This window comes from Dermacentor variabilis, chromosome 3 (genome assembly GCF_050947875.1).
Source record: "Dermacentor variabilis isolate Ectoservices chromosome 3, ASM5094787v1, whole genome shotgun sequence".
NCBI classification, from domain to species: Eukaryota; Metazoa; Arthropoda; class Arachnida; order Ixodida; family Ixodidae; genus Dermacentor; species Dermacentor variabilis.
This window is the reverse complement of record NC_134570.1, coordinates 191,950,904-191,978,806: the sequence shown is the minus strand read 5'-3', so window position 1 is coordinate 191,978,806 and position 27,903 is coordinate 191,950,904. Positions and strand designations below refer to the sequence as shown.

The 27,903-nt window shown below is 44.6% G+C and overlaps 1 protein-coding gene across 2 annotated transcripts in view; it reads right to left on the bottom strand.

Annotated features, from left to right (window-relative positions):
- Positions 1-27,903, bottom strand: part of LOC142576583 (focadhesin) — a 429,785-nt gene that overhangs the window by 384,222 nt on the left and 17,660 nt on the right. For both annotated transcript variants that reach the window (XM_075686768.1, XM_075686769.1), the window contains exon 2: positions 16,084-16,161. In XM_075686768.1, coding sequence (XP_075542883.1) covers positions 16,084-16,161 — 78 coding nt within the window. The remainder of the gene's footprint in view (positions 1-16,083; positions 16,162-27,903) is intronic.

Below are 27,903 nucleotides of genomic sequence, written 5' to 3'. Positions count from 1 at the left end.
GCATCGTCGGCAACAACCTAGCTGACAACGCTGCCCGGTCTGCCCACGAAGATACCCAGATGCATCCAACAGCTTTGGCGAGGACTGACGCTGCCAGGGAACTTTGCCTACTTGCACGCAAAAATTCACAAGATCTCTAGAGTTCAAGTGCCTTCTATCACCGATTACATAAACTGGACTCCACACTAAAGCTGCAACTGCCATCTATCCTTTCCTGCGGTGAAACAACCTGGCTGTGCCGCTTGTGGCTGGGAGTGGCATTCACAAATGCATACTCCTATCATTTGGGAATGACCGAGAGCCCAGTGTGCGGCTCCTGTGGGTGCGAGGAAACTATGAGCACCTATTGTGTACCTGCCCTCACTATGATGTTTACACCGACTGGACTCGAGACTGTTCATTGAGTCAAAGACACTCGGACCGTCGCCACACCCGTCACTAGCACAAAAAGCGATTCGTGCACTAGTGTAATACTTGAAGTGCACCGGCTTAAGAGACCATTTATAGTGTTTCTGTGTATAGTGTCTCTCCCACATGCACTCAGTGCTCTCTCCTTTTTTCCTCTTTCTATTCCCCTTTCCCCCACTCCCAGTGTAGGGTAGCAAACCGGATGCTCTTCTGGTTGACCTCCCTGCCTTTCTTGTTCTTGCCTTCTCTGTCTCTCTCTCTCTCTCTCTCTCTCTCTCTCTCTCTCGTCCTGACTACATACAACACTAAATACACAACATATAACACTCACGATAGTAAAACAGAAATTAGGTAAAACTTAAGCAAACTTAAACAACAATCATAATTTTAACTATTTACAAGAGTGAGAATTGCCATTCCATTTTCACACATGAAAAGTAAGTGCAATCACTGGCACTATACCCACAACACACTGCACTGCATCCACACTGAATCCACATTGCATCAGGTACAATGCTCATGGAATGAAACGCGACAGGTATCATTTAGTAGAACCATGCATATGTGCGAAGTACTCGATAGTATCATGGCATGTCTCTAAGAATCTAGTTACCAAAGGGAACACGGACTCCGATCTAAGTGTACGTGCCCGAATTTCGCCGATGTGACAAGAACTGCAGCCGGTGGAAACGAAAGTATGCGCATTAGTTACCCCTAAACTGATGCGTTTTATTCTGTGAGCAGTGTACATGGTACAGCTTAGTCCGAAGACCGAGGTTTTTCCATCTCAGCAATTGGGCTCAGGTAGGGCTTCAATTTCACCACACGCACAATGTCTGTTCCCATGTCATTGGCAAGTTTGATCTCGCAGTTCAAGGGAGACAGTCTGTTCACTATTTTGTGAGGGCCATTATACCATGTGGTAGATTTAACACCTGACAATGGAGCCTTAAGAAGCACTAGTTGTCCTCTTTCGAACACAATGTCCTTGCGGTGCTTGTTGAAGTAGTCCAGTTTTTCTTGTGGCAGTCTGATGTACGCAGCAGCAAGGTCTCTAGCTTTTTGCAGTCTTTTGCACACTACTGCGCCATAACTAGACTCTTCTTTCGGTTCTTCAAGTTCTCAGCGACTGTAAACAACGTCTAGTGGAAGCACTGGACCTCTACCATACACCAAGAAGAATGGAGTTTGGTGAACTGTGTCCTGGTACCCAGCGTAGTACAAAATAAGGGCCCACTTTTCTCCTCCTCCAACGGTGGTCATGGCAGTAATCTGCTGGATTGTCTTGTTGACTCTTTCGCACAAGACATTCGCTGCAGGATGATATGCAGTAGTGGCGGCAGGTGTGATGCTATGATGCTTGAGGGTAGCTTCAGTAAAATGCGCCATCATTTGAGTACCATGGTTCTGTAATAATCATGGCTGGGCATCTGTGCTTCAAGACAATTCTGCACTCAATGCACTTTTGAATTGTCATAGCTTCTATATTCCTCAGGTATTTTGCCTCAACGAACTTTGTGAGGTAGTCAATGGCTACGATGATATATTTGCAGTCAAATCTCAGTATATCGAACATCGATATATTGAATTAGTGCATGTATCGAACACTTTCTATATCACCTGGAAGATGGCAGTGACGCAATGGCCATTCTCGACTGCTGCAATCGCGTCGATGGTGCCATTTGAACACAGCGGCATACGCACGTGGCGGCTTGGCTAGTTCAACAACACAACACCTCCTCTGGACAACATAAACAATGCATTACATTTGCTACACTGACTCCTCCTCAGTGCCGCACTTTGTGCCTGCCACGCCTCGCGAGGACTGGCGGTTGGCATCCACAAAGATGCGCGACAGTGCGCGCTCAGGGCTCTCTCAAGACGCCTTGGCAGACGCCACTTAATACTTTGTTACTGACAGTGTTTCAAAATACTTCGATTGACGGACTTGGACATCCCAGCAGAAGTAGCTGCCAAACGAAGACGCTGCCAAGGTTGATCCTGCAAGTGCTGATGTTGACCCGCTCCCTACTTCAACTGGTGCTGTAGCTGTGTTGGCCCTTCTACGGCACTACTGTGGCACCACTTATCGCTTGTGGATTGTTAAGACTATGTTGAGGACTCCATGTTTAAGCACACGGCTGCCAATAAGAAGCAGGCTAGACTGCTGCAGTACTTTTAGCCAAATAAATAAATACTTTGTGTGAAGCTTCAAGTGCGTATTACCTGCGCCACTATTGGGGCGCAATCGGGGTCGTTGTTCGGAGCGCCTGTTTGGCCTACGCCACCCCGACTTCGCGTGGCTGATCAAGTCGAAGAGTAAGCTCTGCACCTTGAAGTGCCCTAGTCAGGTACAACACAGGGTGATATCGTTGCTCTTCATCCTCTTGCAGCAAGACTTCCGAAGCCAAAATGAGATGCATCTTTGTGTACTTGTGCACCAAATTCTGGCTTCTCCGAGAATAGCTAGAGGACAGGTAACTGAAAAAAAGCACCCTTTAATGTCTCGAAGGCAAATTGCTGATCCTCTTTCCAGAAAAAGCATAATTCTTTTTTAGGAGGGATCATAAAGGAGCAGCGATAATGCTGTAGTTAGGGGTAAACTTCCTGAAGTATGACGTAAGTCCCATAAATGACTGGAGTTCCTGCATGGTTCGAGGAGGCCAGAACGTATGAACAGCTGCCAGTTTCGATGGGTCAGGACTTGCGCCATCTTTTGTGACAACATGCCCAAGATAAATAATAGCAGTGCAAAAGAAGAAACACTTCTGTGGTTTAAACATCAAAACTGCTTTCTGGAACCTTGAAAAGATGTCCCTCAGGTGCGAAACATGGTCTTCCAATGTCCGACTAAACACTACTCAATCATCCATGTAGATGAGGGCATTCCACCAATGGTTATATCCATGCTTTGTAGACACGTGAAAGGAGCACCTTTAAGGCCAAACAGCATCCATAGGGAGAGAGAAATTTATTTACAGAAAGGCAGAGAGGAATTTCTCTCTCCCGTAGGAAATCATAAAGAACCCAAGGTGTAACATTCTATATGTCATCTGGATGCATAGCTATCTGATAAAAACTAGACACCAAGTCCATGACAGAAAAGTACTTGCTCCCGGTGAGCGCCTGGAGGGCATCTTCAATCCTTGGAAAGGGATAAACAATATCTTAATCACTGCGTTGAGTCGTCGAGAATCAACGCACATGCACATTGTGGTGTCTTCCTTTGCTACTAGGACCAGCGGTGAAGCCAAAGGGCTTTGAGGAGGCCACACTATGTTGGCATTGGTGAGGTCCTTGATCAAACTCTTGACGAGGTTACACTACACGGGAGACAATCTGCGAGGTCGCAGGTAAATAAGACTTTGCACCCCCAGTTGTGATGCAATGTTGCTCAACTTTGCAGGAGCCTACATCTGTACTTGATTGTGCAAAGCAAGCAGCGTGCTGCGCTAACAACTCCTTCACAACCTGAAGCACACTTGAGGATAACATTGTTCCAATATTAAAGCTGACGTCACCAATTTGGATTGAGCGATGCTGCGGGTCAACAAATGCATAAGCTAATGGTTTATCAAGGTCCTCAGAAGAAGGCCGGCATGAAATTTGGGGGGTCTGTTGAGAATCTACGACAGAGAGTTAAATGTCCTCTATTCCACTTGCTTCTTCTATGACTCCAGTTGTCATCTGAGATAGAAGCAGGATGGCTTGCGATGAACAGTTTGTCAGCAAAACCTTGACTACTTTTCAAACAAAAGCTTTACTAACTACGTTGAGCCAAGTTTCAGCATCCCCAGCAATTTGACCTTCATTTGACTGCAGCTGTGCTGTAGCCTCGGGAACACATCACGTGACTTGCCGCGCCGAGCTCCACCAACTTGGCGCATGCACTCTCCGCAGCTATGTCGCCGCCTGATCATGTGACTTGCCGTGCACATGGCTAAGAGGCGCACTGCGCTCGCCAAGTCGGTGCGAGCTTGGCCATGGATGAGGGCAAGATCTGGCCATCTTCTCTGCTCTGAGCATTGAGGGGGAGTGGGAGGCTTTGAGCCGTCATCGCCAAGCGGCATCTGACCACCCCGCGGATATCAAGTGGCAAGCTGCTGCACTGGAGAGGGTCCAGAATGCAACAGGCGTTACACTGTCAAGATCAATGTAGCAATTGCATTCATGCCTTGTCTGTTTGTGCTTCGATGCAGTGCATGTTCAAGGGACCTCTTTGCATGTCTAGCACTTGCACTTTCCCTGTGGCACAACAGGCGTCACACCGTCTAACGATCGAGAAGAAGGGGTTAACAGAGGGGCCCTTTTTTATTAGTCATATCACCAAAAATCGGACCCCTTGGTTAACCCCCCTTTCTTCTCATTTATTACATAACGAGGGCCTGACACTTCTTTATTCTTTGAGCACTCCTCACGAGTGCGAGCTCAGCACCGATCTTTGTTGTTTTGTCCGCGCCAAGGCGCGAGACACATACACACCAAGCATTGTCTGCTATCACTTATGACAGGAATGTTGCGATGCATTTTATTTTTAACTTCTTTTTTCTACAAGTATAGCCCCACCTCACCAACTACCGACGAGTGGGAAGATCGAATGACCAGATTTCACGAAATTACACAACACCATAGATTGCAGAGATGCACATTCCCGCCGCGAGGCCCAAAATTCAGCAAAAATCTGTCTGCAGCAGTTACAAACGAGATCCTATCCGAGTCCAGCTATCACGCACCTAATACACCCAGATATATACTCGACTGGCAAGTGCAGACACTGCGAATCTGGAGCCACCCTAGAGCACATCCCATGGGAAGGTACGGCCATAATACGCAATAACAGTGATGCAGCCTCAAACAGCGACAGCCTCCACGCGCGCTGGGTGTCTGCGTTGCTCAGCTCGGACCTGCAGCACCAACTCTGGGGCCGTCCCACGGGCCGAGGAAGCTGCCAAGGGCCAACAACCCTTGGCCGAAGCCTAGGCAGGGTCCAGGCCCACGCCATCAAATCGCGGGGCATTCAAGAAAACTATTTGAATGAATGAATGAAGTATACTTCATGTAAATCTGAGAACATGGTGCCAGGTGGGGCATACATGTTTTATTTGTTTAAAGTGGCAAGCAGCAAATTTAGTGTGCGTGTGTGTATGTTTTTTTTTTTTCTTGTGTGCATTTTGCAAGGTTGACTGATCGGAAAATATGTGCAAAAATACATGCAAAAGGCACATGCTGCTTGAAGACCAAGCTAAACACTTGTTCTCCAAGGGAACTACAATAACATGGTAAAATGAAAGCTGACACTGTGGATGCAATGCATGCTCAACTGTGGCACGTCATTAAAAAAAAATTAAAAAAAATTAATTTCTTCTTAAGGCATAAATACACATCGTACATAATTAGGAACACCATTTGAGTGGTTTGAATGCAAATACCAGGGCACGAAGCAATAAGAACGACCACGTCAAGCATTATCGCCAGCGATTTCCAATGGTGCAAGCTGCTTGTGGTCCCATCCACTTTGATCGCAGCGCTGCCACAGTATTTTCCATCATGAGGCAACTCACTGCAAAGCATATGCCCCCTCAGCTGCTCATCCCACTGAACCTTATGCTACAACACCATAAGAGTTGGGGTGAGGCATGTGAAAAAGGGTAGCTGGCCCATGCAGTCGTCTGACTCAGCCATGCTAAGGACGTAGTTGAAGGGAATAACTTGTTCTCATTGAGAACAAGGAGTACAGAATTTATGTACAATATCTAGATGAAAGAAGGAGAAAATTACATTTCATCAGTCTAACATGACTGAAACGAAGCACACCGAGGAGTCGAAAACAACTGCTTAAAACCCCCTCTGTCCTCCCTAGATCCCCAGCCCAGGGAAACTGCTGTCCAACCTTCGTACAATCGGAGTGCCCAAAGTCGTCGAAGGACTCGCCTTTATGGGCGAGGTTTCACACACTCCCTCCCACACTTTTGTTTCACTGAACACACCGAAAGGATTGGGGCCTCGTAGACAGGGGTTGTCACGCTTGACTCAAGCTGGCACATCTTAGTTTCTGAGCTAACTCTGCAGTTAGCTGCCGTGTCTGTCAAATGACCATGACGATTACTGCAGTTCGTGGGGGAATGCCATAGAACAGCCTTTTCCAGGAGTTTTCTTGCTCCAATTGGTCAGTGAAGGTGACAGTGAATTAGCTAACAATACTCCGTCCCCCAAACCTGTCTCGCCTGGCGGCGCCGGTAGTCTGTCCAAGGTGGATGCACTGTTGGCTTCACAAAGCGATTCGTCGCAGCACACTAGGAGAGGCTAGAAAGCCACTACACCCGCTGGTCAATCATAACGCCTCCTCCATGAACCAGAAAATCTGAAGTGGCCAGTGCCGATAACCACTGGGCAGGAATAGAATGGCTGATGGCATGGGAGACGACTTGGCTTGCAGCAACCAGCTGCGAAATGCTGACGTACACCTCAAAACGTTTCACAATGACAGGCAATAGAAAAGCAAACCCTACAACACAGCTCTGCGCAGAGATGAAGTATCTTGGATCTTGCTTTAGAGCCGCCAGGTTTCAAAGGAAACACGAGTACAGAAGCAAGGAATAGTGCATTTCGCTACGCAAATTTTAAAGGAATTTTGCACTCACAAAGTTAGCAATCATGGATGGATTCCTGCTAAATGAAAGGGGATCGTCTTGACTTAATAAAATTTTAAAAAAAAGCTACTACCAAATTTAGTCTGAATCCCTAAACGCGGAACGAGTTTCAAATTAGCCTGCTCAAGCCATCCGCATTGCTATGCAACTTTCCCTTCTTATATCTAACAAAGAAGTTGTAGTGTTGGAGAGTGAGGCTCCATCAGAGCAAGCATCAATTTTTTTTGTGACATTTGATTAAGCCATATCAGAGGGCAGTGGTCGGTCTCAAAGATGAATCTTGCTCCATACAAGTAAAATGAGAACTTCTGGGCTGCCCAAACCAAACAAGCGCATTCCTTCTCTGAAGTGCTATAGGCTTCCTCTCTTACAGCTAATTTACAGGTGGCATAAAGAATAGGATATTCCTCATTATCGTCAACCTGACTAAGTACCACGCAAACTCCCCTGTCACTTGCGTCACACTGAACTATGAATTACTCTGTATAGTCTGGCGCACAAAGCACAGGACGAGAAACTAATAACGTTTTCAAACCTCGGAAAGCATTCGGAATGTGCCGTTGACAGTACCTCACAAGTCTCAAAAATAAACAAATGTCTGTTTTTGTGTGCGGCTCTGAAAAATCTCCAATCGTAGCTGATTTCAGCTCAGCCGGCCGTCTCATGCCCTGGCCGACAACATGGCCCTGCTTAAGGTGCGACAACCTGCTTAAGGTGCAACAAGTGCTGTTTCCAGCTGTCAGAAAAAATTGCAACATCATCAAGATATGGCAATGCGAACACCTACAAGTCTTTTAGGATCATATCCATTAACTTACAGAAGCTAAATGGTGGGTTCTTTAGCCCCAAGCTGAGAACGAGAGGACGAAAAGTGCCTACAGGTGAGATGAATGCGGCATAGCGGCTGGCACTTTCTGAAAGGGGAGCATGCCAATATCTCCACAAGAGATCTAGAGTCAAAATGCATTTAGCAGCGCTGACTCTTTTGATTTGCTCCTCAAGGTTGGGTATCGGGTACAGCTGATCCCTGGTGATGGCATTTAACTTCCTGTAGTCAACGCACAGACGAGGGTCCTTATTAGAGGTTCTCACAAGTATTAGCGGTGACGTGCAGTCACTCTCAGCAGGCTCAATAACTCCCAACTCTAGCATGCACTGTATCTCTGCCTCCATACTTTTCCTCTGTCGTGGAGACACCCTGCAAGGCTTTGCTTACGGGTTCCGTTGATGTCAGCTCTATTTCATGCATTATCAGTTCGGTTTAACCTGGCTGATTTCGGAATCTATCGAGATATTCTTCTAGCAGCCCTTTTAGCTCATCTAGCTGCTTGGGTTTAAGAGTGTCCGTGCTTACCGAGTGTTCTACGAATTCTTCCAGGATGATTTGAGTTGGAGGTCGCCTTACACTCATTAAACTCGGTATTAATGTCACCCGGCTCTTTGATGGCACAGTTAACGACTCCGCTCCACTACACGTGCGGCTTCATCAAACTGCAGTGGTATATTTGCACTTCCTTCCTGCAACCGGGCAATTTCAAAGCATATTTAATATCTGAAAGTTTGTGCAACACTTTAACAGGTGTGTCCCAGTGAACTTCAAGCTTGTTCTTTCTTGAAGGTTTGAGGTTCAATACCTGGTCGCCAGCATTAAATGTTCGAAGCGTTACATTCCTGTTGTAATAGAGCTTGGTGTTCTTTTATTCCATGCCCATGTTCTTTTCAACTAGTTTTTGCACTTACCTGTTTCAGCAGATTTAGCACGTAGTCTACCACTGTTTGACTCTCTCCTCTTTCCTCCCACATCCCTTGGAACATTCTCGTTGGGGAATGGAGTGTTCTCCCATACAGTAGTTCTGCTGGTGAGAACACTGTAGCCTCATGAGGAACTGTTTGCAAAGCAAACAAAGTAGCCGGAATACAATTGTTCCTGTCCTCCTTGTGCTCATAACAGAGTGCCCGCAAAACTAGCTAAAACACAGAATGCCACCTTCTAAACTATTTGACTGAGGGTGATAGACGAAACTATGTACTAACTTTGCCCTGCATTTTTGCAAGAATGTGGAAGTTAGTGAGCTGGTGAATACTGAAACTTGATCCGCCTGAATTTCAGCTGGAAACTTAACTTGTGCGAATACTGTCAAAAGCACATTCACTACTTCGGTGAAGCTGAGTTCTTTAAGAAGGATTGCCCCCAGAAACTTTGTAGCCAGACACAGCATGATAAGCAGGTACCTGTAACCCAACTGTCTTTGGTAGAGACCCTACCGTGTCTATCAGTGCAAGTCATTCAAAACGTTCTGATAACAGGGGAACTACCTTTAGAGGAGCTTTCCATGTTTCTCCTTGTTTACCTGAGCACTGGCAGGCATCACATGATCTCACAATTTTCCTATGTCTTTGAAACAGCCAGGCCAGGAATATTCCATAAGCCTTTCTTTCGATTTGTTTGTGCCTAGGTGGCTCGACCAGCCATTTCCGTGAGAGAGACCAAAAAGGTCCTCCCTTTACTTAGTAGGTACGACTAACTGATCCAGAATCTTGCCCTTTCGGTCTTTGTGGTGCTGGTATAACAAGCCTCCTTTCTCATGCATCATCACGTTGCACCTAGCAATGCCTTCTTTAGCTGTTTCATGTAGTTAGGTAGGCTGACGTCATTCTTTTGCTTGGCTGCCAATGACTCTCTGTTCACACGTAAGAGCCGATCCAAGTTCTTTGAGGCCAATGATAGTAAGGACCCTGTCTCACTTGCAAATGCGTCAGCTGGCTCTCCCTTGCAGGCATGAACTTCGACACACGCCTTGTGACATGCTCTCGTTGAGCTGGTCAGCTGGCAAGATTTCCTCAACCATTTTTTCATCCCTCGAGCCTAGCTCGGTTTATGTTACCGAGGCTATGTCTTTTGCTACTTCTGCTGGAGCGGCTTATGCATTTTCAGCTGAAAGCAACACGATTTGACAAGCTTGGGATCATGTCAAAGCCTGTACTATGCCCTCTCCAAGTTTCAGTCCCTTCTCATGCATTAACTGATCCGACCAATCTGAAACAATGTAAGGGTACTGCAGCAACAATAATTTGGAAACTGCAGCCTCAGTCACGAGCTCTCCAAATGGCCCACTGATTTTGACTTTTGCCCTTGGCAGACACATGCTGTGTTCTTCAACTACCTGTTTAATATATGCTAGTCCTCCGACGAAGTCATCTACCATCACGTAAGATAGATGGACAATGTCCATGGTGACGACACTGTCTCATAGCACATGTCATGGTTTTCCATCAATATGCAGGTCGTGAAGATATGGGCTTAAAAGTTTCATGTTCTCGTCTCTTTCATACATATAGAAGAAAACTATGCTAGACTTCCCACAGTTCGCAGCGATATGTCTGAGTTTGCGGCACTTATAGCAGCGGATAGGTCTAAAAGATTTGAATTCCTTTTTCTGCTCTTTTTGTACGGTTTTCCCATTTGACTTCTCCTCGCTCTTTTCTGAAGTCCTTTTCTCCACGTCTACATGCTACATAGACAACAACCGCTGTGGCCATGTACTCGGGCCGAAGTTCATGTTCTCGCAAGTCCTTTCAATATTTCCTAGGAACAACCCTATGTCGTTCCCAACTTCAGATGGCTTTAACAGCCTGTCCATGCAGTACGATTCTGCTTCACTTGATTGTTCCAGAGCCCCTTCACTCACTCGAGACAACTCCAAACATTTACTTTCAAGGTCAAGTTGCATTTTTCTTAACCTGCAATCTTTCTCACATTCCTCCCTGCCCTGCTGTTCTTTCTCTGTCCGTCCTATTCTTCTCTTTTTTCCTAAGGAGTTCTAACCCAATTCCAATGTCCTCTTCGCTGGCCTGTTTGGATATCAGCTTCAACCTTTCTAAGGTCAATGACATAAATATACGGCACCGTGAACTAGTCCAAAATGATCAATGCCGTATATTTATGGTGCCATCTGTACGTTTAAAAAGACACTCTATTTCCTAACCTTTTCTCTTCTGGCATGTGCTGCCACTATGTGGGAATACCGGGAATTTTTTTATCGCACCTCCCTCTCTCTGTTTTCATTGCATGGTTTCTTTTAGAGCTAGTTTGCTCTGGCACGTCTATATACTACTGCTCAGACATTGGTGGGCGGCAGTTTGGGTTTTGTTCCGCTGGCGGTTTTGGCTTCTTGCGCTCACAAAACTGATGGCTATCTCGTTACTAATCGCTCAAAGGGCGGCCGCCTGTTTCTCACTCGTTAAGTGCTCACAGGGGTGAGCATAGGAAGGATGCCGCCATGCATGCATTTCTTCTTCTTTTCTTTTTTTTGTGGGGGAGACTCGCAATATTGAATTTCCTCTCGTTGGCGATAAGATTAAGATTAGCGGAAGTTTGTCCCACGTTTTGCTTTTTTGACGGGCACACAACCACACAGTTTGCTAGAGTGCGGTCACACAGTTTGATTACGCTGTGGACGTAAATATTAGTGTAAGAGCAGGAACATCTGAGAGTTGCAAAATATTCTCATGCGCGCATATTCTAAGCTTTGAACTATAACAATGCATCAAATTTTGCATTCTTATAAGTTTATTTCCGTTCTTTATTGTTGTTATTCATGAATAAAGGGTACATATATACCAATGCAAAATATTTTTTTCCACTTTACGATCATCCTAGAAAAATTACAGTAAATTTTTTTCGAAATAGGTCCCTCAGAAGAATTGGAATCTGCAATAAAAAAAATCGACCCTGGGCAGTCGCATATGGCGAAAAAAAATCGACCCTTAAAGGGTTAATATTTCCGATGTCATCATTTCCTTGGGTATCTCTATACCCAGTTCCTCACCGACAACCAACAATTGGTCTCTCAGAAGTGTCCTCAAATCCATGATTGCTGCTTTACTGCCTTGATCCTGCTCACTAAACATAACTAGGTAAAAACAACCTAGCTAACAATCAACAATCCAGCTTCCTTACTGTTCTAAACTGAACAACCACAAAATGAAGCCCAGAGAGTCAAAGCAAAAATCAAGCACTCACAGCAGATACAGCACCACATCACAAAGTCTGTCTCACCGCTGCCAGCCAATTGTAAGAGTTGGGTTCGGGCATGTCAAAAAGGGGTACCTGGCCCATGCTGTTGTCCGACTCATCCATGCTAAGGACGCTGCTGAAGGGAGGAACTTGTTCTCATTGAGAACGAGGAGTACAGAATTTATTTACAATGTCTACATGAAGGGAGCAGAACATTACATTTCATCAGTCTAGCATGACTGAAATGAAGCACACTGAGGAGCCGAAAACGGCTGCTTAAAACCCCGTGTCCTCCCTTGATCTCTAGGCCAGGGAAACTGTCGTCCAACTTTCGTCCAATCGGAGGGTCCAATGTCATCGAGGCGAGAATTCGAAGGCGAGGCACCTTTGAGGGCAAGGGTTCACATACTCAACCCCACAATTCTGTTTCGCTGAACACGCCGAAAGGAGTGGGGCCTCGTAGACAGGGTTTGTCACGCTTGACCATGGGTGGGACTGCGCAAAGTCTTTTGGAGCAATTTTTGGAGCATGTAAAATTGCATTTTGGAGCACTTTGGAGCAGACAAAAATTTCATTTTGGAGCAATTTGTAGCACATAAAATTTCATTTTGAAGCAGTATGGAACAGGCCAACCTGAATTATGGTGAAATAATGGAATATGGCAGGCGCACTCCGAAACGACGACGAAACAGAATAAACCAACACGAGTGCTGTACTGCTACTGTCTTAAGTAACGTGTTAAGCTGAATTTTGAAGCAGATTACTCTGATATTGAAACTGTCTAGTGCATACAAATTTTGGTAATAGTGCCTGTAGATCGTTAATTAGTGATAACAATCACAAAAACATGCATTATGTGTTAGTGAGTCTGAAATTTCTAAATGTAAACCAAGCTATTTTCTATCAACATTCTTCTTTTCTTCCCTTAATCAAGAGCCTTACATCACAGCAGCAGCACGCATGTCTCATCGCACCAGCCATCCACTTCAAGCATCGCGCCCATGTGTTTGGACAACCACCTTCACAGCCTCCTTTTTCTTCCGTACTGCCACAGACTGGAACGGCTTTCCCACCAACATCACTACTACCACTTGTCCATGTTCCTTCACAGAACTTGTAAGCGACCATTTTGTTAAATAATTATTTCTCACTATGTTTTTGCTATTTTATAAAAAACCATCCCTTATGTAATGCCCCTGCAGGGGACTTTTAAGGTAATAAACTGAACTTGACTGAACTGAATATATATTTATTTAATATCTTAACAAGTGCCTGGAAATGCGCTTCACCAACAGACTGTAAAGAGAAGCCAGAGTTATGAACTACTGTGGTTTATTACTGCGATAGCAATTATATGGACGCTGCAGGGATATTGATCCCGGCATCATCGCCGTTGCCGTGATGTTCTGTATAAAGTCCAAGGGTGATAACTTCGTCTCCGCGTGCCGTATGCTGCATGTGCGAGTGAAAGCGTGTGAGGGTGACCCGACATTGGGGGCTCAATCTGGCTCACTCAAGGGAGGAAAGCGGGGAGAAAGCAGGCCATCTTCTGTTGCGTGCAAAGCACTGGGAGGAGGGGGGGATGTTCTACTCCGGCGGCTGCTGCATATGGCACAGCCGCACAGGCCCTATTTTGAAAGTGATCTGCGATGGGGACAGGGTGCACCTAGTTCTGATAGCTTCGTGTGTGCTATGTTTTCACCACTTAGTTCACGTTGAAGCGAGAGGCAGCATGAAAACCTATTCGCCCGGGGCTGCTGCTGCTGTGCTTCCTTACTACAGCATTTTGACAGCGAGTGTGCGTGGTGATCAAGTGAGATGTGTTCAGGTTTGCTTGTGCGTGCGTGACACCATGCTTGTTAATTTAGTTAGTAAGCGAATGATTACAGGCTTATACGACCGATAAAACTGCTATCCTTACTTCGTATAGTGGTCTACTAATTTGCTATCACAATCGACACTTCGCCTTTCAGGCGAAACTACAACTTTTCTAAGGCCATTTTTACACGACAGACCAGGGCGATTCCAAAGCACCTAATGCTTAACTTTCTGGTATAAGTTATACCAGAAAGTTTTAGAACAGATTGGAATAGTTTTTACGTTATACTGTATAACGTAAAATTATTCCAATCAATTTCTATTCCAAACCCATCATTAGCCCTTCGTGATAGAACAAAATGGCTCAGGCCTCACCCACATGGATGTAAAAACAGATTGGAATAGTTTTATGCAGGCACGTACCCAGGATATTTTTTTTTTTTTTCGGGGAAAGGGGGGGGCAGGCTAAGGTAATTTTTTCTGTGCAAATGAGGGGGGGGGAGGGTACCTTTACTAGTACAAATGTGAATAATGCCCACCATTTGCCATAAAGATATGTAAACCCAGAAAACAGAAATGAAATAAGGTGTATATCACAGGTACACCTGTGAGATACACCTCTCCTTTACTTGGCAAACAAGGAACCACATCAAATGGACTCTCGCATGAAAGAAGCGTAGGAAGAACACTGTCAGGAACAAGAAAACAAGCGTGTAAAATAAAGATTTCTATTAGCGTTTTTTGAATTAGCTATGAAAGAATCATAGAGAAATAAATATTTGCGAAACAATCGCAGGTCCTTTTGGATCCCTCGTTTACTGCTCCACCAAGTGCCAAACCGACTCGTATTGTTATTTGGGAAGTTGCGTAATGATGCGTGGCTGCCAGTCCCATACAACTGCATAGAGCACAGGGCACTGCGTTTCTAGACGTACTGCACCCACTGCAGAAAGTTAGAAAAACACCTACATAAGCACAGCAGAGAAGTGGCTATATCAGGCGGCTCGACTGATAACTGTAGAAGCATCATTCAAAGCACACGGAATTATTCTTCACTTCCAGCGGCGTTTTCTCTACTTCTTGTTTAAATAAAAAGAAGTTCATCTATAAATATTTTCGCAAACAGTGGTTAAATTTGTTAATTTTCACTTTTCATTCCTGTTTGGCTGTTGCCTCTGCTCTGACCCTTAGTAGACTGCCTAATTTCTCAACTCCTTGCAACTCTTGTTTCCAGTTGCTAACTTTGCATGGAGAGTGCTGCATAATTAGGAAAAACCAGACGAGGTAACGGGTGACAGTCATATTGCTTATGGGTTTAACAGTTATTCCAGGGTCTGATGATGGACGCTGTTTCGCCTGATTTTATTTTCCACCTTATCTAAAACATATCACAGGTGTATGATTCCGAGGATCTTCCAGCGTCGCGGTGAGCCGTCACTCGAAGAAATAATGAAGCAAAAGGAAAAGCTGAACGCAACTGGCGTTTCTCCGGCCGCAATTCGTTCCGCGATCATACAGGCCAGCTGACTAAGAACCGAATCCCTGTCCTGGGGGGTATACGGAATAATTTCGGGGAGGCTCGGGCCCCCCCACCTGGGTACGTGCCTGGCTTTATGCCATACCGGCCTTGGGGGCAGAGACGGCTGCCTGCTGAACCTGCCGCAACACACGCCCATCGAATTGGGTTTGCAGTGCCCTCAGCCTACTTTTGTTTTGCGTCTCAGCCAGGTAGCACCGCGCCACTCGGCATGCTCAACCATACTTTAATAAGCTGTAAATCCTGGCCGTTCCGACAGCAGCAATTACAGCTGGGAGTGGCCGTGCACGCGCCAGCCACTTGCCAGAAGCACGGAAAAGTCTAGTGTTATTGGCGCAAAAATACATGAAACTATGTGGGAGGTGCCGTCATGCGGAACATTACATCCAAATATCAAAGAATTCAAATGAGCCTCTATTTTTCCCGTACAAAGTCTATACAAGGTTTATAGTTCGCTTTGTTTAGAAAATGAGCAAACATTCTATATTTGAGGTAATAGTTCTGCGGAAACCCGCAAGGTGGAGATAATTAATTAAGTGGAGAGATGTAATTAAGTATTTGAAGGTCACTCTTCTCAAATATTTACATTTCATTCAATTAGTAAGGTTCACAATTTAAGCACACCTCATAGATTTCAGCAGGTCCCGACTCACCTTCGCAGTATCAGCTGACAAGGGAGCGTCACCTGGTCTCAGCTGGCGGCCAATCTGTTGCACCAGCTTGCTCACTGCCTGCACCCACCACATTAGGCACATGCTGTAACCAGCCCACATGCTGCATATGCTCAGCTGCAATACCAAGAAGCACTGCCGCTTTTACCACAAGACAAGGCTTGCTGCTAAACTGGAAATGACAACACGGAAAGCGAGTGGCACAGCCTTGAAATTCCTGCACCAGCTCACTGTGATGCCGTGAATTTTGACAGCATTTGCTCGGGGATAGTTAAATTTTTAAGCTACAAGATGGACCACACTGCATTCCAAGAGAGCCAAAAACTGAACTTGGCAGTTCTCGAGAATCGAAAATCAATAAAAAAATAAAGGCAACAAAAGTTGCATTATGCTAAACCTTAATTGAAAACATGCATCATTTAAAAACATAATATCCATCAGAGGTACCAGTCGGCTATATTCTAAAATTGAAGTGAGTATAAAGGTATTTACAAATAGTACACCTCAAGAAAATATTTTAGTCTTTGTGTTGCAAGATGTGAACATACAATGAAAATAGCAGTTAACACTTCATGACATCTGTCGCATAATGATTGTTTTTCACTCTTCAGTAAAATATTGTGTTTGAAGTGTTCCTCTTTGAAGTTGGCACAGGATTATTTCATAGGCTGTGCTTAGTGCTGAAATGTTTTTCATTTTCCAAGCACCGGTTTAGTCGAGTGGAGCTCGTTCCTTGTGCTAGAGCTACCATTTAGATGCCAAAGCCTGACATACTGTTTGGAAGCTGTCATTTCATTGGTAAATGAGAGAGGAACTGGAACATTTTCAACACCCATGGCAGTAAGAAAAGCACTGGTGCAACCCACGATATTTCTCAAGCCGTTTAATTGCCACATTAGTACCAGCGCAAATTCAACAAAAGTATGTGTTGTAATAGATGCACTGCTTTTTCAAAGCAAACCAAGAAAAAATAAGCTTTGCGCCACTTGGCAACTCATCACTTCTATCCTGATCACCTTTTCGAAGTCCAATTCACGAAAGGGAGGCACAAATAATTTTTGGTCATGAACGCTGCTTGAAAAGTAGGGTTGCATTCAATTGCTGAACAACTCAGTGAATGAATGAATGAATGAATGAATGAATGTGTGCTGTTTAGTGGTAGAAGGGCCAGGTATGTCCAAAGAGCGCCATGCCAGTGTTACTGGGTTTCGGAGTGGAGCGATGAATTCCGAGAAGTAGATGAGACGTGGCTGAAAAGGGGCCTATGAATAGCCACTTTAAGTGCGTGAGATATAAATGTAATAAGATTATGGCAATGACTAATGAAGTGTACTATAAACATGAGAAGTGCATTGCGAAAGAATGATATGATATACAAAATATGTCAGATGCTAGGATTGGCAAAAAGCACTAGTGCCTAAACAGAGCCCTTGAACCACAAGGGCCTGAAGGCATGTGGTATACGAAACTACTATCACAGCAGTATCATCTTGTGAGAAGATGTGCTATGACTTCATTAGGCTGATAACATGTAATGCAACATCATTCAAGGAGCCTAGGACTGCTTGGTGTCAGAAAACGGTTCTGAACCAAAAAACATTACCTGATGAAGAGGAATGCGGTGCCAGTATGCTAGGAGAAAATGTATCTCTCAGATTTGGCTTCTTAACACTCCAAGAGGACGTGGAGCACGGTCGGCTTCTCCTCACATCTACCACAGGCAGGAGGTTCATTTACAGTAAGTAGAAAAGAAAATTATGGGTGCAATATGCGTATCCTATTCAGAGTCGACAGAACATGGCATCAGTTTGTCGTGTTTTCAATGCGGAGAGTCAGAAACCTAAATGTGGCTTAAGCAAGTGAAGCTTACTTTTTGTTTCCGCATTCCACAAGTGTTGCCAATCGCTTTCCAGTTTCCTTCCTAAGAAAGGCTTCAGATTTGTGGCAGGGACAGCAATGGTAGGAATGATAGCTTGCAATGTAAGTGACTTAGACTTCTGGTGCATTACCCTCAATGTCTATATGGCCAGGTACCCAGCGTATAATGACACGCTGGTCAGATACATACGCTGGACACAGAAGGGAACGGAGTTCACTAAGTACAGGGTTTTTGTGTTTACAGAGCGACTTAAAAGCTTTAAGGATGCTTAAGGAGTCTGTAAATATAACTGTTTTTTGAAGTTTTGATTTCGTTATATGCATGACAGCCAACACTAGTGCTTGGGCCTCAGCTAGTAAAGATACTTGTTTCAAGCTGCAGTGCACTGGATTCCGAGAAGGATGGACCAACGGCTGCATAACACACCCCGGCATGTGACTTGGAAGCATCTGCGTAAAACTCTGTGCAAGAGTACTTGAACTGGAGTTCTAGGAAATGCATTTTAATTAGTGCCTCTAGCGCGTGTATGGCGACCTCTACAAATGACGTATCACAGTCTATGATCTGCCACTGCCTTGGCGGTAACAGTTTCACTGGAGCCACAGGGCAATGTTCAAGAACTGGAACACCCATTTTCTCACTGAGGCTCCTCACATGCAAAGTGAACAGTTTTCTCGCTGCAGGTCGGTTATGGAAGAGCATAGTAGCGGTCCTATCATTTATGGCTGAATAACGAGGATGTTCAATGTTCGCTTGGACTCTCAGAAAATATGTAAAACTGCTGTACGACCGCTGCGGATGAAGTAACCACTGATTCGACTCTACATAGAGGCTCTGGATTGGACTTGTCCTGAAAGCACCAGTCGCAAGACAGATACCCAGATGGTGGACGAGGTCCAGGATTTTTAATGCCCTTAGCATAGCAGAATTCTAAGTTATAGCTCTCAAGTCACGAGCGGAAAAATTCTTATAAAAGTTCAGAAGGCACTTACGATGACTATCCCATGGTGCGTATGACAGAAGCTTTAGAAGCTTTTGTTTTCAGACATTTCATCTTCAGATATTTATTATATGGAATAAACGTGAGCTTAGAGTCCAAAGTGATTTCCAAGAATTTAGGTTGGCTGCTCACAGAGAGTTGGCCTCCCTAGATAATAATGCTAGGCAGTGGTGCTACCTCGGTCTTGTTTGAGAAAAGTATGCAGGTACTTTTTTTGGGGCGTTTATTTTGAAGCCGTTCTCACCTACCCATTTAGAGAGTTTTATTCCAAGATGCACTTGTCGTTCGCAGAGAGCTATATTGTATGGTTTGAAGCTTACCTGCACATCATCAACATACATGGAATAAAACATTGCACATGGAATCACTGTATGCAGGCTGTTAATTTTTACAATGAAGAGTGTGCAACTAAGCCCACCCCCTTGTGGAACACCAGTTTCTCGGGTGAATGGTCTAGATAAAACATTGCCGACTTTTACTCGAATAGTGCCGTTAGACAGATAGCTTTTGTGTTCAACATGTTCCCACGGATGCTCATCACAGAAAGATCGCGGAGAATTCTGTATCGCCATGTTGCGTCGTACGCTTTCTCATGATCTAGAACTTTTGAAAGAAAAACTGCACATGAATAACCGCATCTCTGATTTTTGCCTCAATGCGAACAAGGTGGTCTATTGTCAACTTCCATTCTTGGAAGCTATACTGGAACGTGTCTAGTATTTTACTAGTTTCTAGGAAATAGAATAAGCACCTGTTTATGATTTTTTTATACAGAGCTTGTTAGTGCTATTGGCCTGTCGCTGCTGGCTAACGACAGGTCTTTGCTTTGTTTAGGTACCGAGATGAATATAGCTTCTCTCCACGATGGAATATACCCCGCCCCCAACATGGCATTGAAAAGAGATATGAGTATTTTCAGTGTTGCAAGGTGTAGATGCAATCGCGATCAAAAATACGTGGCCCACAGCTCCGGCGGCAGGAGCAGCTCCAAGACCACACCGGGGCGCTGCTATCTCGCTCAGGCGTCTGCACGTGCCTGCTTTGAGGGTGCACCGAGCGACACCAACCTTCGCCTTCACTCTCGTGCGGCCAATTCACGTGCTTGATAAATTTCAAGTGCAGCGTTCAGCTGTTTCGCAGCTGACGATCAGTTGGAAAGGGGGTTCGTCAGCGCACGCTTGCTTCCTTCCCGCGCCAGCTCACATCTCTTACATACATGCACCAGCTCCTGCAGGTGTGCGTTCGTCCATTTGGCTAAACGCATGGAATGTATGCCTGGCAGTGTCCGATTTGGTTTCATGCGTCACGTTTACATGCGCCTCGCGCCCGTGTGTGCCGCACTTCCGTGCCTGGCGTCTGAACGAACGGCGCATGTGCATGCAGGCTCTCAATGAAAGAGGCCATGGCAAGGCATTGGCACATAAGAGTAGCAAGCAAAGAGCCCCCTGCATTGTTGGTGTCAACGCCCGACTAACGTTCCATTCTGGTTTAAGATGAAAGCGTTAGGAGGCTCACATTGCAGAAACCGTCCGAACCTGCCAGCCGTGCCCGGAAGTCGTCCGCCGCTGTCCTGCCAAGAATTACGGCAGCACGGCAAACGATGCAAAACAGAAGCGCCCTCCTGTGCACTGACCCTCACCAGCAAAACGGCTGAGCGCCGCACTTGAAATTTATGAAGTGGGTGACTTGGCCGCACGAGAGTGAGCTGCGAAGTTTGTCGTCACTCGGTACACACTTAAAGCAGGCGCCCGATGAGATAGCATCGCCGCGGTGTGGCCCTGCAGCTGCTCCTGCGCCCGGAGCCGTGCGCCACATATTTTTTATCGCGATTGTACCTTCAGGAGTTTGTGTATAGTGCGATGCACTCGAGATATATTGAAAGTGTAAATCCAGACAATCCGTCTGATCTTCCATGTTATCACCTTACCTACTTACAAGAGGTGGGGGATGTGTCTGCCGGCCTATTAATTTATTTACTCTATTCCAGACTTTTGTCTTGTCTGTGCAAGAATTTACACAGATGTGCTTCTCCTAACTCCCTTTTAGCATGTCGACATGTTTTTCTACGCTGGGACTTTATTTTTATTTTTTAACTAATCAAGATTTCAGCGGTTGGAGGTCTACGTGGCGAAGGCGTCCCAAAGCTTTGTTTAAGTTTTTCTATGCTTTTTCACATTCTTCATTCCACCACAGGATGTTTATTCGCCAGTCCATTAGTTTGATGGATGCATTTTATGGCGGTGTCAACTATAAAGCTCATTATATACACTACAGCATTTTCTAAATTAAACGAGGCAATATCATCCTGGCTTAAATGTGTTATTTCTTGGAAAATTTTCCAGTTAGCTGAGTCAACCTTCCGTGGGGGACGTGTGGTGAGCCTGCATCTTGTTTTGTGAAGCTTAAAGGGCCCCTCACCAGGCTCTATAGCAAATTTTGATTATACGCAGGAGGTTGTTACGTGTCCTCTAGCGAGCATTCTGCCACAAACATTCTCCAAATCAGCTCACTGATAGCCAAGATAGAAATATTTCAGTGCCACGAACCCATAATGTTACAAGGCAAGCTCCACTGCATAGCAAGACATTCTCTCCACTCGCCCCATCTAGCCTCCGCAAGCGAAATTCCTTCCCTGCGTTCTCCCACACCGGACCTCGAGGATCAAGTGACACATACGTCACAGGCCCCGCCTTCATTTCTTTTTCATCTCTTTTTTTTTCTTTCTTTTTTTTTTTGCCGCTGCGCACTTTCACTGATGGCATTGTGCACAAGCTGTCGTGATGTCTCGTTTCATGCAACGCATGATTTTGCACGCTGTGCACAAGAACACATGACTAGCGGTATAATTCAGTGCTACACAAATACTGAGACAGAACAAGCGGATCGCAGAGCAAAATCACGAGCTGGAACACGGTAGAAAATGGCATAGTTTCGGTACCTGCACACGTTACTGCACGACCATGGGAACAAGCAGACAAAGCGGAAGTACATCTCTCTTGCTTCGATGTGAAGTAAAACAAAAAACACGCAAACATTCCCTTTGTGTGTTTTATTATTTCTCTAAACTTCAATTTGTCAATTCAAGCAACAGATCACACAAATAACAGATGTTGCCTTGAATAATTCTAGAAGTCATCTGTCACCACAGGCGACGTCAGATTGCAGACACAACTACATATGCACAGGAACATGACTACGTCACCGTCCGGCTTGGAGTGCGGTTGCTGCCAGGGAAAGGGAAAACGGCATTTGGATGTAAATTTCAGATCTTTCTGTGGTGTGCAGCTATGTAATTCTCTGCAAACACAATCGTTAGAGCGCATTGTATGCTCTGCACTTGTCAGCTCAAAATGGCCGGACTGGTGAGGGGCCCTTTAACATCATTGGGAAGTGATCGCTCCCAAAGGGGGTTTATGACAATGGACCGCTCCATGTATGGTATTAGTGTACTCGACACTATGCTTAAGTCTATGGAGGAGTATGTATTATGTGCTATGCTGTAGTACGTCGGCTCTTTTTTTATTAAGTATACGTGTTCCTGAGGAAAAGAGAACGTTTTCAATTAGGCAACCTCTCACATCGCAACGAGAGTCTCCCCACAAAGTGTTATGTGCACTTAGATCTCCGACAACTATGTATGGCACCGGAAGTTCATCTATGTAGTTTTTAAATTCGGTTTTATTAAGTTGATAATTAGGAGGGATGTATACGGAGCTGATAGTGACTAGCTTATACTTATATAATTTATATATATAGTATATATAACTTATACATACTTATACTCAGAAACTTATACTCTGATGCCCTATACTTAGGATAGTTACTGAAGGAGTAATGAAAAAGGGGAGAAGATTTTTCACGGAACGACATAAGGACAGTTTCACCAAAATTAATGTTCATATGCCAGGTGTTGCCAGGTGATGCCAAGTGCAAAACCTAGCAAATGACTCTTGGAGGCAGTAATGATCATCGGAAGAGTTAATAACTTCATATAAAACACAATCATTGGCATAAATACTAATGTTAGAAGAGATGTTAAAAGGCAAATCATTTATGTACATTAAAGAAAGTGGTGGCCCAAGAACGGAGCCTTGGGGAACTCGGAAGTCACATCAATAGCAGTAGATTCGGTCGAGCTATAAGAGAAGAACTGGGAACGAAGTGAAAGAAAGCTTGAAATCCACTTAACTATTGGAGGATTATTTATTACAGCATTAGGTTTAGTAAAAGTTTAGAATGTAATACTGTGTCAAATGCTTTAGAGAAGTTTATCAAGATAGCGTCAACCTAGTTTCTAACATCAAGATTAAGAAAAATGTCACGCGTAAACACAACTACATTGTTGTACTAAAACCGCGCCTAAACTCATGCTGTATGTTAGATAGCAGATTATGAGATTCCAGGAAAAGCACCATGTGTTTTTGAATTATATGCTTTAAGATTTTGCATGACTGTGATGTTATTATAATCGGTCTGTAGTTTGATAAAGACTGCTTATCACTGGATTTATAAAGAGGAAGCACTTTAGCTAACTTCCATGAGGAAGGAACAGAGGCACATTATAAAGATTTGTTGTATATGACCATCAGATACCATGATGACCACAAGGAAAAGTGAAACAAGAATGTGTTGCATATCCCGCCCGGACCGGTGCATTTCTTGGTATCCGAGTTTAATACGAGTTTGAGAATGCCTTCATTGTTTATGTCAATGTGAGTGATTCCTTCAGAACAAGCTATATTGGTGAGAGAAGGAATGAAGTTGTTATTGGGTACAAATATGGCCTCAAAATACTTGTTGAAAGCATCCAATATAACAGACGGATCACTGATGACGTCATTATCAATTTTGAATGAAGTGGGTAAAATCGCGAGGTAAAATAGAAGACAAAAATTTGCGAGGGTTAGTTTTTAACACGAAAAAAGAAACTTTTGGTCGCTTGCACTTTCAAATTAAGTTCATTTTTTGCTTTGTGAAACCTGTCCAGGGTTATGGGATTGTTGGTTCATTTAGAATGCCTAAGCCTATGGACATGACGAGATAAATGCAAGATGTTGAGAGTCATCCAGGGAAGGTTAGCATTACCAGGGTGTCTACCAAGTTGACATTTTCAAATTCCCTGAGTATTCCAGGTTTTCCCTGAGTGCCTTTGCAATATTCCCTGAGTGATGCAGAACTGTTTTAGGTCCAGACGGGCTAAAACCATATCACCCGAAGCTGTCACTCTCTAGTGAGCATACGAAAAAATTTTTTTTAAATTACGTAATCCAATTTGAATACTAAGGAGTAGTGTTTATGTTATTCAAAAAGAGAATAGAAGGGAGGGGTTAGTAAAATGCACAACAAGTAAAATGTCTTCGAAAAAAATTGCAAATCGAGTCGGACATTCTCAAATACGAAAAAGGAGATGCAAACAAAAGCAAATATTTTCGAATATGAGCTATTTCTATCAACTGATAGCAAGCTCAGTGGTATGAGGCCCAAGCTTTGTCACAATTGAGATTCTCTCTCAACAGCTCGTAAGTCAACCTCAACTGTCCTGACATACTCTCAGCCCACGCACGACGCCTCATTGTTGTGTTTCACTGCTTCAAAGAGATTATTTTGGTTTGGATGAGGGACACTTGAATCTCGGCATCAGCCAGCACTATTTTTTGAGCTCAAATTCCTTCAAAACGCCAGCAGCACGCTTCCTTTCCCGTTCATTCTTCAATGCGTAGGTTCTTTCTGTTCTTGTACTCCTTCCGTCACTTATTCGCCTCATGGACCATTTGAAGCATCTCCTTGGTCAGTTGCACAGTCCACGTCCTAGTTTTCCAACTCCTTAGGGCGCCAAAAAATTGGCCAGTTGGAATAAAATAAATGCATGTCATTTACTGCCCTTAAGGGCTCAAACCACCACAGGCACATTTGAAAACGCTCTGAAGGCCTGTCGGGACACGTATTAGGCAAATCGGTGCTCGCACTACGACAGGAAATAAGGGGTGCACGCGTGTATAATTAAGGAATACATACTGTGTCTCGTGGCAATAGCCCCTTCCCACGCTTACTACGCTTCACTGCAATACTTTTGCGTATGCTTCACCAAGTAACATTTCTGTACGAAGGCGAAGTTGACTTTCGGGAACCGGCATTATGCAACGCACCGTGCATTCCAAGCTTCTAAGCCAATCGCGAGGACCGCAAAGGCAGAGTCCGTGCCATTGCTGATAGCAGCGAATTGTTTCAGTACAAAACACGGCACCCAACGGCAAGAAGCTTCATAGCGAACGTCGAAGCAGCTAGGCCTAGCGTTGCCGCAGCGGTGGCTACGGCTACCAGCGGATCTGCGTGCGAGAGCGCCGGTTTCAGGCGGCGAGGTAATCAAAATGGCAGCAGTTCGTGGCTTTTATTAATGCCGTTTCGGACCTGCGGTCACGGCAAAGCGTCCGGAAAATCGGACAGCGAAGAGTTCTTGCGTGCAAAATTTCGGACGTTCTGATACATTGACTATGGGGTACGTGGTGGTGCCGCGAACCCATCCAAATTATCGGGAATCCGGAAAGTCGGTCGTTGACTGTACACTGGCAACTCCTCCAACCGACGACTGGACGTCAAAGACGATTCATTACGATTCCTGTCTGTTGCCCGAGCCAGCAATACCGCGACTTTCGCCCTTTCAATAAAATTACAGTTAATTTTCCCTGATAGAGGCACAAATTCCCTGAGTTCTCCCTGAGTTTTTCCAGACTACTCAAAACCCCTGGGAATTCCCGGTTTTCCCGGTTGGTAGACATCCTGATTACTTTTCTTAGTTTTAATGGGCACAAACTGTTGAACACATGACTTAAGAAGAACCTCAAAGTAATTAACAAGACAATTTAGATCCTGTCTGTCTGACATAGAGCAAAACGTATCAAAATATCAGCTAAGAGATCAGTAATGGAATTGTCCACACGAGTGAAGTCAGGGAAACTAGTAAATGTATCGGGTGATTTGGAGGTTGGACAAGAGAGCGATAACAAAACACCTTTAGGATCTGGCAGGCCATCAATTACTTCGCAAGAGAAGTCATTTTTCGCTAGATCAGCGGTTAAGAAAACCAAGTTCAGGATGGCATTTAACCTAGTTGCACTAGAAACAACTTGAGTGAGCCCAAAGGACAAGCAAATATTTATTAATTACAAATTGTTACGTCACAACTTGTATTTAGTGAAGGCCAGTGAATGCCAGGAGCATTGAAATTACAGTCAATCACACACAAAGGACAATGTGAGAAGTAGACAACACAAATGCTTTGAAGAAAGTGAGCCCAATGTACTAGAAATGAAGCTCAAGAGCACCAAGTTTTGGGCTAGTTGGTTACGCATGTGTTGTTTACTCCTCACTTTGCCCTTGTTTGTGTGCGCTTGACCGTGATCTGCTATGTGTAACCAACTAGCCTAAAAGTCGGTGCTCTTGAGCATTGAAATCACCCATGCAGATAAATTGAAATGAAGCAATGTTAGTCAGGCACATGAAATTTGCAATAGCATAGTTGGTCCAAGCACCTCAGTTAGGGATTTTTAAACAAGAAAAGGTGAGATTATTCCCACTTATATTTCAGAATGGATGACATAAAATCGGGGGAAGTTTTTTTGTGTGTGTGAACAAGAAGACTCAGTGCACCCCCTCTGCAGGGAGCGATAAGATAGTGGGGGGGGGGGGGGAAGAACCAGCCATAAGTGAGTGTATACTTTCCACCGCAACACCAGCCACCCCCCATGGAGCCCTACAGGGGGAAGCTATAGGACCTGTAAAACAGGCCCTGCAAATGCCAGATGTACGACACCACTATAACCGAATATGACACAACCTTGCTGCCAAGAAGATAGGAATCATATCATGAGAAGTCAACAAAAACACCAAGGTCAACACAGGGGAAATTACTTGTACTTACTGACTGAATTAAAGAAATATAAATTAATGGCAATGAAAGTGTATGAAAAAACAATTTGCCACAGGTGGGGAACGATCCCACATCTTCGCACGCGTAATGCAAAGACGTGGGATCGTTCCCCACCTGCGGCAAGTTTTTTGATCCACTTTCATTGCCAGTCATTTATCATTTTTTAAACAAGTAACTTCCCCTAGGTTGTCCTTGGTTGGCTTCTCATGATATGATTAATAAAAATAGGGCAGCTCTGTTAACCCCTTTCTTCTAGAAGATAGGAAGTAATACAGAAGAGAGGAGAAGGCAGGAAAGACTGAAAGTGAGAGAGAAAGACGAAAATTGGAGAGGAGGATAGGAAAAGCCAACTACTGATTTCCCCCAGGTGGGCCAGTCCAGAGGTGCAAAGGCCAAAGGGGCCTGTTGCCTCTGCTGAAGGGCCGTAAAGGTCCAAACTCCCAGCATCAGCTGAAACCCCAGGATCCCCATTTCCCCGGACTCAGCTAAGCCAAGCACGGTTAAGCACGGGAGGGTCCGACCCCCATGCGCTCGAGTATGTGGTGGCGCAACTCACCAAGCGCCCACTCCCGCAGAAGCCCCTGAGGGTAAATAAATAGTTATTAGGGCTTGTTACTCTGTCGAGGGCCTTGAGCTTTAAAGACAGAGAAAAGTAAATGAGCTGGTGGTGAAATGTACTAAAAGATGGCTGAAGTAATATAGTTAGTACACAGATAGTAGAACAAAAACAAGCTGCACGTTCCCTTTTGTATGCCTTCTCACACTGCTTTTTGATTGCGACAGCTGTCATATTGTTCTGGACCCTGTTATCTGGATCATTTGTGATGGTGAACTGCTGACCAAATTTTGTACAGCTGCCATGAAATAATCTGATAAATACTGTTTTAGGTCACGTGACTTCAAATAGCACGCCAGAGCAGAGGGAGCTGTAAGACAGCGGTGGCCAGGTGACCGCGACGAGCACAATAAGTAAAAAAAAATTATCTTTAGTGTAGC